The sequence below is a fragment of the Scomber japonicus genome, chromosome 8 (genome assembly GCF_027409825.1).
Source record: "Scomber japonicus isolate fScoJap1 chromosome 8, fScoJap1.pri, whole genome shotgun sequence".
In the NCBI taxonomy this organism is placed as follows: Eukaryota; Metazoa; Chordata; class Actinopteri; order Scombriformes; family Scombridae; genus Scomber; species Scomber japonicus.
This window is the reverse complement of record NC_070585.1, coordinates 34,501,170-34,512,751: the sequence shown is the minus strand read 5'-3', so window position 1 is coordinate 34,512,751 and position 11,582 is coordinate 34,501,170. Positions and strand designations below refer to the sequence as shown.

Genomic DNA, 11,582 nt, shown 5'->3' with positions numbered 1-11,582 from the left:
GTGATGTCACAGCGTGGTGATGTCACAGTGCGGTGATGTCACAGTGCGGTGATGACATCACAGCGTGATGATGTCAGCGAGGTGATGATGTCACTCGTACCTTCTCGGACCCGTTGATGATGAAGTACCCCCCCGGGTCCAGCGGGCACTCGTTGAGCTCGCAGAGGTCTCGGTCGGTGAGGCCGCTGAGGAGGCAGTACGTGGACCGCAGCATGATCGGGATCTTACCGATGAACGTCTTCTGGTGCTGAGTCTGCAGCTGGTCCTCCCCCTCCTTTATAATGGTCTTAGTGATGTCCACGTACAGGGGGGCCGAGTACCTGGGGGGGGGGGGGGGGGGGGGCAGGGTTAGACCATGGACCAGGTCAGACCGGGTCAGACCAGATGGGACCAGGTGAGACCGGGTCAGACCAGGTCAGGCCGGGTCAGACCGGGTGGGACCGGGTCAGACCGGGTGGGACCAGGACCGGGTCAGACCGGGTCAGACCAGGTGGGACCGGGTCAGACCAGGTGGGACCGGGTCAGACCGGGTCAGACCAGGTGGGACCAGGTGGGACCAGGTGAGACCAGGTGGGACCAGGTGGGACCGGGTCAGACCGGGTGACTTACGTGAGGTTCCTGAGCCGGGCCTCGTTGGGCATCATGGGGGACGGAGCTCCGTCTCTCTCCCAGTGAGTCGGCTTAGAGAGATAAATCTGCTCAAACTTCAACAGGTAGCGAGGCTGCAACACAGAGACACAGCTTACTGACTGGTTACTGACTGGTTACTGGCTGACTGACTGGTTACTGACTGGTTACTGACTGGTTACTGACTGGTTACTGACTGGTGACTGGTTACTGGCTGGTTACTGGCTGGTTACTGACTGGTTACTGACTGGTTACTGGTTACTGACTGGTTACTGGTTACTGACTGGTTACTGACTGGTTACTGACTGGTTACTGGTTACTGGCTGGTTACTGGCTGGTTTACTGACTGGTTACTGGTTACTGACTGGTTACTGGCTGGTTACTGGCTGGTTTACTGACTGGTTACTGGCTGGTTACTGGCTGGTTACTGGCTGGTTTACTGACTGGTTACTGACTGGTTACTGACTGGTTACTGGCTGGTTACTGACTGGTTACTGACTGGTTTACTGACTGGTTACTGACTGACTGGTTACTGGCTGGTTACTGACTGGTTACTGACTGGTTACTGACTGACTGGTTACTGACTGACTGGTTACTGACTGGTTACTGACTGGTTACTGGTTTACTGACTGGTTACTGGTTACTGACTGGTTACTGGTTACTGGTTACTGACTGGTTACTGGTTACTGACTGGTTACTGGTTACTGACTGGTTTACTGACTGGTTTACTGACTGGTTACTGGTTACTGACTGGTTACTGGTTACTGACTGGTTTACTGACTGGTTACTGGTTACTGACTGGTTACTGGTTACTGACTGGTTACTGGTTACTGACTGGTTACTGACTGGTTTACTGGTTACTGACTGGTTACTGGTTACTGGTTACTGACTGGTTACTGACTGGTTACTGACTGGTTACTGGTTACTGGTTACTGACTGGTTACTGACTGGTTTACTGGTTTACTGACTGGTTACTGACTGGTTACTGACTGGTTACTGACTGGTTTACTGGTTACTGACTGGTTACTGACTGGTTTACTGGTTACTGACTGGTTTACTGGTTACTGACTGGTTACTGGTTACTGACTGGTTACTGACTGGTTACTGGTTACTGACTGGTTACTGACTGGTTACTGACTGGTTACTGGTTACTGACTGGTTACTGACTGGTTACTGGTTACTGACTGGTTTACTGACTGGTTACTAACTGGTTTACTGACTGGTTACTGGTTACTGACTGGTTACTGGTTACTGACTGGTTTACTGACTGGTTACTAACTGGTTTACTGACTGGTTACTGGTTACTGACTGGTTTACTGACTGGTTTACTGACTGGTTACTAACTGGTTACTGACTGGTTACTGGTTACTAACTGGTTTACTGACTGGTTTACTGACTGGTTACTGACTGACTGACTGGTTTACTGACTGACTGACTGGTTACTGACTGGTTTCTGACTGGTTTACTGGCTGGCTGGTTTACTGACTGGTTTACTGACTGGTTTACTGACTGACTGACTGGTTACTGACTGGTTTCTGACTGGTTTACTGGCTGACTGGTTTACTGACTGGTTGACTGGTTGACTGACTGACTGGTTTACTGACTGGTTACTGACTGGTTACTGACTGACTGGTTACTGACTGGTTACTGGTTACTGACTGGTTACTGGTTACTGACTGGTTTACTGACTGGTTACTGACTGGTTACTGACTGACTGGTTACTGACTGGTTTACTGGTTACTGACTGGTTACTGACTGGCTGACTGGTTACTGACTGGTTTACTGACTGGTTTACTGACTGGTTTACTGACTGACTGGTTTACTGACTGGTTACTGACTGGTTACTGGCTGGTTACTGACTGACTGGCTGGTTTACTGACTGGTTTACTGGCTGGTTTACTGACTGACTGGTTACTGACTGGTTTACTGGCTGGTTTACTGACTGACTGGTTACTGACTGGTTACTGACTGGTTTACTGACTGGTTACTGACTGGTTACTGACTGGTTACTGACTGGTTTACTGACTGGTTTACTGACTGACTGGTTTACTGACTGGTTTACTGACTGGTTTACTGGTTACTGACTGACTGGTTACTGACTGGTTTACTGGTTACTGACTGACTGGTTACTGACTGGTTTACTGGCTGGTTTACTGACTGGTTTACTGGCTGGTTTACTGACTGACTGGTTTACTGACTGGTTTACTGGTTACTGACTGACTGGTTACTGACTGGTTTACTGACTAGTTACTGACTGGTTACTGACTGGTTACTGACTGGTTTACTGGCTGGTACTCACCGGCTCCTCCACCTCTCCAGACGTGTGCTGGGCTTCAGCCTGCAGGTCGATGGGCGGAGCGTCTTCAACGATCCTCTGAACCGACATCTGGATGAACTCATCGAACGAGTCGAGCTGCTGCCGCACCAGACCCTTCTCATCAAAGTACGAGCTGCAGGCGGTAAGAACAGGCGGTCAGAACAGGCGGTCAGAACAGGCGGTCAGAACAGGCGGTCAGAACAGGCGGTAAGAACAGGCGGTCAGACAGACAGTAACATTATCATCAGTATTGATCAGGTCAGAGATGATCAGGTGATCAGGTCAGAGATGATCAGGTGATCAGGTCAGAGGTGATCAGGTGATCAGGTCAGAGGTGATCAGGTCAGAGGTGATCAGGTCAGAGGTGATCAGGTCAGAGGTGATCAGGTCAGAGGTGATCAGGTGATCAGGTCAGAGGTGATCAGGTCAGAGAGATGATTGATTACCTGATGACGATCCAGCAGGCTTCCTGCCACAGATCAGGAGTGATTTCATCCTCATCCTCATCATATTGATTATCTGAAACAGGAAGTAGAGAGATGAACCCTTAATACACAGAACAGGACGTTCATCTGGTATACACAACTCTGTGTGTGTATGTGTGAGTGTGTCTCTCTGTGTGTATGTGTGTGTGTGTGTGTGTAACATCATGCTGCTGTATTATGATGTTGGCTAACATGAAGCTCTTTAAACTGAGAGTTTAATGTAAACATCAGGCTGACAGTAAAGCTGCTAGCTAGCTGTTAGCTGCTAGCTGTCTGTAAACACCGGTCTGGGTTAGGGTTAGCTAGCTGCTAGCTGTCTGTAAACACCGGTCTGGGTTAGGGTTAGCTAGCTGTTAGCTGCTAGCTGTCTGTAAACACCGGTCTGGGTTAGGGTTAGCTAGCTGCTAGCTGTCTGTGTCTTTATTTTATGTGTTTATTATCTGTTTAAAAGTCTGACTGCGTTACTGTTAGCTGTTAGCTGCTAGCTGACACAAAGCACCGCGCCGTTAGCATTAGCCGCTGCTAGCTGAGTGTTTCGTATGAAGCTACCTTTAGCCTGATAGCCTGATAGCCTGATAGCCTGTTCGTAGTCAGAGCTGAAGCCAGGTTTATGGTATCAGGTGTATCTCAGGTGTGTCTCATGTGTGTCTCGTGTGTGTTTCAGGCATTAACTCACCTTCGTCCTGATCGTACATTTTGAATAAACTCCCTCTGACTCGCGCTCCGGAAATAAAAACTACACTTCCGGGTTCGTCTTCCTCTGTAGCTACTGTGGCTGCGTGAGCTTTTCAAAGTAAACGCTTTTGTGTTTACTGCGAGGAAACAGAGAGCTTTATTTTAATCCTCAGACTGTATTTTTACTGCGTATCTGATCTTTATCACATTTAAAGCCCAGATATCACATAACACTATATTTTCTAAAAATAAAGTTATCATCAGAAAAAAAATCCAATTAATGGGGGTGGGGTGGGGTGGGAGTGGAGGAGGTTGGTGGAGGTGGAGGGAGTTGGGTGGAGGGGGCTGGTGGAGGTGGATGAGTTTGGGTGGAGGGGGTTGGTGGAGGTGGAGGGGGCTGGTGGAGGTGGAGGAGTTTGGGTGGAGGGGGTTGGTGGAGGTTGAGGGGGCTGGTGGAGGTGGAGGAGTTTGGGTGGAGGGGGTTGGTGGAGGTGGAGGGGGCTGGTGGAGGTGGAGGAGTTTGGGTGGAGGGGGTTGGTGGAGGTGGAGGGGGCTGGTGGAGGGGGTTGGTGGAGGTGGAGGGGGTTGGTGGAAGTGGAGGGGGTTGGTGGAGGGGACTGGTGGAGGTGGAGGGGGCTGGTGGAGGGGGTTGGTAAAGGTGGAGGGGGCTGGTGGAGGTGGAGGAGTTTGGGTGGAGGGGGTTGGTGGAGGTGGAGGGGGCTGGTGGAGGTGGAGGAGTTTGGGTGGAGGGGGTTGGTGGAGGTGGAGGGGGCTGGTGGAGGTGGAGGGAACACCATACCTGTGCCTTCTCTCGATGGTTATCTCCTGCTAAGAGAAATGATGATGTGAGGAACAGAGAGCTGTTAACGCTGGAACGATGGAGGCGTTGGCTGGAAGGATCTACGCTGCCATTCGTGGTCTGGACGGATCACGGGAACCTCGTGGTCTGGACGGATCACGGGAACCTCGTGGTGTGGACGGATCACGGGAACCTCGTGGTGTGGACGGATCACGGGAACCTCGCGGTGTGGACGGATCGCGGGAACCTCGCGGTGTGGACGGATCGCGGGAACCTCGCGGTGTGGACGGATCGCGGGAACCTCGCGGTCTGGACGGATCGCGGGAACCTCGCGGTCTGGACGGATCACGGGAACCTCGCGGTCTGGACGGATCGCGGGAACCTCGCGGTCTGGACGGATCACGGGAACCTCGCGGTGTGGACGGATCACGGGAACCTCGTGGTCTGGACGGATCACGGGAACCTCGCGGTCTGGACGGATCGCGGGAACCTCGCGGTCTGGACGGATCACGGGAACCTCGTGGTCTGGACGGATCACAGGGTTAGGGTTAGTCTAGTCTGCCAGGCATCTTAACTCCCAGCGCAGCATCTTCACGTTCGCCTACTGCTCCTGCACCATCCCAGCACCTGTGACTATTCTCCCCACTTCCTGGGTAGTGGCCCCTATTACCTGGGAAATTGAATCCTAGCTGCAGAAGGCTCTCGGCACTCAGCCAGGATCTTGGAGGAGATCCACCCAACCAGCAGTTTGTTCCTGATACAGTCAGTATCAGTGGATCCATCCAGGTATAAATCAGTGGCCAGAAGACTTCTGGTGGACTTCTATGGTTAAAGACACCAGATCCTGTTTAGTATGTGCTCACTTTGCTAATCTGCTAATCTCATGACTCTGCTCTCTACATTCCACCTTAATGTGACCTGTGCAACAAGAGGTAGTAAGACACTGGCCCAGGTGTTCACTAATACACTACTACACACTACACTAATTACAAAGCACAGTCAGACTGCCACCAAGGCCTGTCTGACCACCTCTGGCTTTTTCTGTGAACCATGTACCAACAAAGAATTGAGGCTGCTAGATCCATAATCAAGTTCATAAGCTTGTGGAGTGAGGATGCTGTCCCTCAGCTCAAGGACAGACTGGAACACCTGATGACCCAAAAATGGCATTGGAGGAATACACGACCACAGTCATGGACTATATCAACCGCTGCGTGGACAGAAAGACTGTTAGAGTGTTTCTATTGGCAACACTAACCCTAACCCAACCGTAACCCAACCAAACCCTAACCCTAACCCAACCAAACCCCAACCCCAACCCTAACCCCAACCAAACTCCAACCCCACCCTAACCCTAACCCCAACCCTAACCCAACCCCAACCCTAACCCATGGATGTCAAGGGAGATACGATCACTACTTAAAGCCAGAGATGTGTCCTACAGGTCTGAGGATGCAGCAGCGTAGAGAGCAGCATGTTGTCGTGTAAACATGTTGTAGTGTAAACATGTTGTCAGACTCTGGACAGACTTGTTTTTGTGTCTGGTTGTCACGGCGACGTTCTGCTGGCTCAGCTGTTTCGGGAGGGCAGCAGCAGACAGGAATGTTGATCCTGAGATTAAAACTTCAACAAAAGAGCCGCCGTCACAACAGCAGCGTGCAGCAGCTCGTCCTCTATATGACAACAGCACCCGGCAGCAGCAGGACCACAGCACACCTGCACCCCTGCACCCCTGCACACCTGCACACCTGCACCCCTGTACACCTGCACACCTGCACACAGGACCTGCAGCCAATCACAAGCCAGGAAATCACATCGCTGCAACCTTCTGTGTTTGGTTTAACCTTCAGGATGTTTGGAAGGATTCTGCTGCTGGTCTCTGTGGTCCTCTTCTTCTGCACAGGTAAGACCACATCAGTCCACATCAAACTGGGTCAGTCCAGATCAGTGATGTAAGTTTACCTTCAGAGATTCTTTCACGTGTAAATAATAAAAATAAATCACAGCTTCATGTTTCGTCTCCTGACGTTCAGCCTGTGATGATAACATCACTTCCTGTTTACTGAGCTGGTTGCTTTTGATTGGATGTCACTACAGATGATCCATATTGCGTCACAGAGTCTTTACCTGCTGACACGTTTCCTCATCGTTCAGTAAACCAGAGAAATGAAGAAGAACAGAAGAGCTGAATCACTGATTGTTTGTTTTTGCAGATGCTGAAGATAAAACCAGACTCTACAGGAGGGTAAGAGACATGTAGAACTTTAACTGCTGACTTTAAACATTATATTGATTTTAAATGAAGCTTCAATATCTTAACAGTGTGGCAGCATCATTGACAAATAATCAAATCATTAGAGATCATTATAGATTTAAAAAAGAAAAGAAACTGATTTGGTGTCTCACCAGAAAACTTCCCTAAAGTCACCAAATATTTACCCACAATCATTTTCACCAAGTCTCATCATTACCAAACAGACTTATTAATAAGAGCAAGCTTGAAACATGAATCACCACAGGCTGATCTTCTAACAGTAATCAATAATCTGTCCGTCCTCTTATCCTGGTCGGGTCTCGGGGGCAGCAGCCTCAGGAAGCCCAGACTTCCCTCTCCCCAGCCACTTCGTACAGCTCTTCCCGGGGGATCCCGAGGCGTTCCCAGGCCAGCCGAGAGACATAGTCCTTCCCTCACTCGTGAACAAGACCCCGAGGTACTTGAACTCCTCCACTTGGGGCAGGATCTCATCCCCGACCCGGAGAGTGCACTCCACCCTTTTCCGGTTGAGGACCATGGACTCGGATTTGGAGGTGCCAATTCTCATCCCGGCCGCTTCACACTCGGCTGCGAACCGATCCAGTGAGAGTTGGAGGTCCTGGTCTGATGAAGCCAACAGGACCACATCATCTGCAAAAAGCAGTGACCCAATCCTGAGGTCACCAAACCGGACCCCCTCCACACCCTGGCTGCGCCTAGAAATCCTGTCCATAAAGATTATGAACAGGATCGGTGACAAAGGGCAGCCCTGGCGGAGTCCAATCCTCACTGGAAACAAGTCCGACTTATTACCGGCAATGCGGACCAAGCTCTGACACCGGTCATACAGGGAACGGACGGCCCGTATCAGGGGGTCCGATACCCCGTACTCCTGGAGAACCCCCCACAGGACTCCCCGGGGGACACGGTCGAATGCCTTCTCCAAGTCCACAAAACACATGTGGACTGGCTGGGCCCCATGCACCCTCAAAGATCCTGCAGAGGGTGTAGAGCTGGTCCACTGTTCCACGGCCTGGACGAAAACCACACTGCTCCTCCTGAATCCGAGGTTCGACTATCCGACGGACCCTCCTCTCCAGCACCCCCGAATAGACCTTACCAGGGAGGCTGAGGAGTGTGATTCCCCTATAGTTGGAACACACCCTCCGGTCCCCCTTCTTAAAAAGAGGGACCACCACCCCAGTCTGCCAATCCAGAGGCACTGCCCCCGATGTCCATGCGATGCTGCAGAGTCGTGAGACGCCGGATGGTGGTCCAGAATCTCTTTGAAGCCGTCCGGAAGTCGTTCTCCATGGCCTCACCGAACTCCTCCCATGTCCGGGTTTTTGCCTCAGCGACCGCCCTAGCTGCGCTCCGCTTGGTCTGCCGGTACCTGTCTGCTGCCTCCGGAGTCCTACAGGCCAATAAGGTCCTATAGGACTCCTTCTTCAGCTTGACGGCATCCCTCACCGCCGTCCACCAGCGGGTTCGGGGATCATCTCAACAATGGAGGCACGGAACATGGCCCACTCGGACTCAATGTCCCCCGCCTCCCCCGGTACGTGGTCAAAGCTCTCCCGGAGGTGTGAGTTGAAACTCTCTCTGACAGGAGACTCTGCCAGACGTTCCCAGCAGACCCTCACAATGCGTTTGGGTCTGCCAGGTCTGACCGGCATCCTCCCCCACCATCGGAGCCAACTCACCACCAGGTGGTGATCAGCTGACAGCTCCGCCCCTCTCTTCACCCGAGTGTCCAAGACATGCGGCCGCAAGTCCGACGACACGACTACAAAGTCAATCATGGAACTGCGGCCTAGGGTGTCCTGGTGCCAAGTGCACATATGGACCCCCCCCCCCCCCCCCCCCTCCCCCTGCCTTATGCTTGAACATGGTGTTCGTTATGGACAACCTGTGATGAGCACAGAAGTCCAATAACAGAACACCGCTCGGGTTCAGATCGGGGGGGCCGGTCCTCCCAATCACACCCCTCCAGGTCTCACTGTCGCTGCCAATGTGAGCGTTGAAGTCCCCCAGCAGAACGAGGGAATCCCCAGAGGGAGACTCTCCAGCACCCCCTCCAAGGAGTCCAAGAAGGGTGGATACTCTGAGCTGCTGTTTGGACCATAGGCACAAACAACAGTCAGGATCCGCCCCCCCACCCGAAGGCGGAGGGAGGCCACCCTCTCGTCTACCGGGGTAAACTCCAACATACAGGCACCAAGCCGGGGGGCCAATAAGTATTGCCCTCCTGCCCGGCGCCTCTCACCAGTGGCAACTCCAGAGTGGAAGAGAGTCCAACCCCTCTCGAGGAGACTGGTTCCAGACTGGTTCCAGACTGGTTCCAGAGCCCTTGCTGTGCGTCGAGGTGAGGCCGACCACCAGCTCAGGCTCCTTCCCCACCAGAGAGGTGACGTTCCACGTCCCTAGAGCTAGCTTCTGCAGCCGAGGATCGGACCGCCAAGGTCCCCGCCTTCGGCTGCCGCCCAGCTCACACTGCACCCGACCCCTTTGGCCCCCCCCACTGGTGGTGAGTCTGTGGGAGGGGGGTCCCATGTCCCCTCTTCGGGCATGACCCGCCTCCCCCCGGGCCTGTTTGCCATGGGAGACCCTACCAGGGGCATAAAAGCCCCCGACTACTGAGCTCCTGGGGTCATTGGGACACGCAAACCCTCCACCACGATAAGGTAGCAGCTCAGGGAGAGTTAGGGTTAGTCATTACTGATAAGTCATCATGTGTTCATGTGTTCATGTGTTCATGTATTAATGTATTAATGTATATTAATGTGTATTAATGTGTATTAATGGGTTAGGGTTAATGTGTTGATGTGTGTGTATTGTGTGTTGCAGCCCTCCTGCGTGGGGATGAGCGTGTCTCAGGCGTGTCCTTTAAACTATTCTCCGGTCTGCGGCAGCGACGGCGTCACTTATCCCAACGAGTGTTCGCTCTGCGTCCAGAGACTGTAAGTAAATATATAAATATATATATATATATATATTTATATATATATATATATATATTTATAAATATATATATATATAACCCTAAATATATATAACCTTAATATATATAACCTTAAATATAAATATATATAACCTTAAATATAAATAACCTTAAATATAAATATATATAACCTTAATATATATAACCTTAATATATATAACCTTAAATATAAATATATATAACCTTAAATATATATAACCTTAAATATAAATATATATAACCTTAATATATATAACCTTAATATATATAACCTTAATATATATAACCTTAATATATATAACCTTAATATATATAACCTTAAATATATATATATATAACCTTAATATATATAACCTTAAATATAAATATATATAACCTTAATATATATAACCTTAATATATATAACCTTAAATATATATATATATATATAACCTTAAATATAAATATATATAACCTTAATATATATAACCTTAAATATAAATATATATAACCTTAAATATATATAACCTTAAATATATATAACCTTAAATATAAATATATATAACCTTAAATATAAATATATATAACCTTAAATATAAATATATATAACCTTAAATATAAATATATATAACCTTAAATATAAATATATATAACCTTAAATATAAATATATATAACCTTAAATATAAATATATATAACCTTAAATATAAATATATATAACCTTAAATATAAATATATATAACCTTAAATATAAATATAAATAACCTTAAATATAAATATATATAACCTTAAATATAAATATATATAACCTTAAATATAAATATATATAACCTTAAATATAAATATAAATAACCTTAAATATAAATATATATAACCTTAAATATATATATATATAACCTTAAATATAAATATAAATAACCTTAAATATAAATATAAATAACCTTAAATATAAATATATATAACCTTAAATATAAATATAAATAACCTTAAATATAAATAACCTTAAATATAAATATATATAACCTTAAATATAAATATAAATAACCTTAAATATAAATATATATAACCTTAAATATAAATATAAATAACCTTAAATATAAATATATATAACCTTAAATATAAATATATATAACCTTAAATATAAATATATATAACCTTAAATATAAATATAAATAACCTTAAATATAAATATATATAACCTTAAATATAAATATATATAACCTTAAATATAAATATATATAACCTTAAATATAAATATATATAACCTTAAATATAAATATATATAACCTTAAATATAAATATATATAACCTTAAATATAAATAACCTTAAATATAAATATATATAACCTTAAATATAAATATAAATAACCTTAAATATAAATATATATAACCTTAAATATAAATATATATAACCTTAAATATAAATATATATAACCTTAAATATAAATATATATAACCTTAAATATA

The 11,582-nt window shown here is 47.0% G+C and overlaps 2 protein-coding genes across 2 annotated transcripts in view; one reads left to right on the top strand and one right to left on the bottom strand.

Moving 5' to 3' along the window:
* Nucleotides 1–4,149, bottom strand: part of polr2b (RNA polymerase II subunit B) — a 21,410-nt gene extending 17,261 nt beyond the window's left edge. Inside the window, exons 1-5 of the mRNA XM_053324038.1 lie at nt 4,106–4,149; nt 3,391–3,463; nt 2,927–3,077; nt 610–722; nt 101–320 (exon numbers count right to left, since the gene is read on the bottom strand). Of these exons, the coding sequence (XP_053180013.1) occupies nt 101–320; nt 610–722; nt 2,927–3,077; nt 3,391–3,463; nt 4,106–4,124 (576 nt within the window). The 5' untranslated portion in view covers nt 4,125–4,149. The remainder of the gene's footprint in view (nt 1–100; nt 321–609; nt 723–2,926; nt 3,078–3,390; nt 3,464–4,105) is intronic.
* Nucleotides 4,150–6,754: 2,605 nt separating this feature from the next.
* On the top strand, nt 6,755–10,121 carry LOC128363196 (probable pancreatic secretory proteinase inhibitor). The gene is made up of 3 exons (XM_053324138.1): nt 6,755–6,806; nt 7,117–7,148; nt 10,005–10,121. Exons 1-3 carry the CDS (start codon nt 6,755–6,757, stop codon nt 10,119–10,121), a joined length of 201 nt encoding a protein of 66 aa, XP_053180113.1.
* The last annotated feature ends 1,461 nt before the right edge of the window (nt 10,122–11,582 follow it).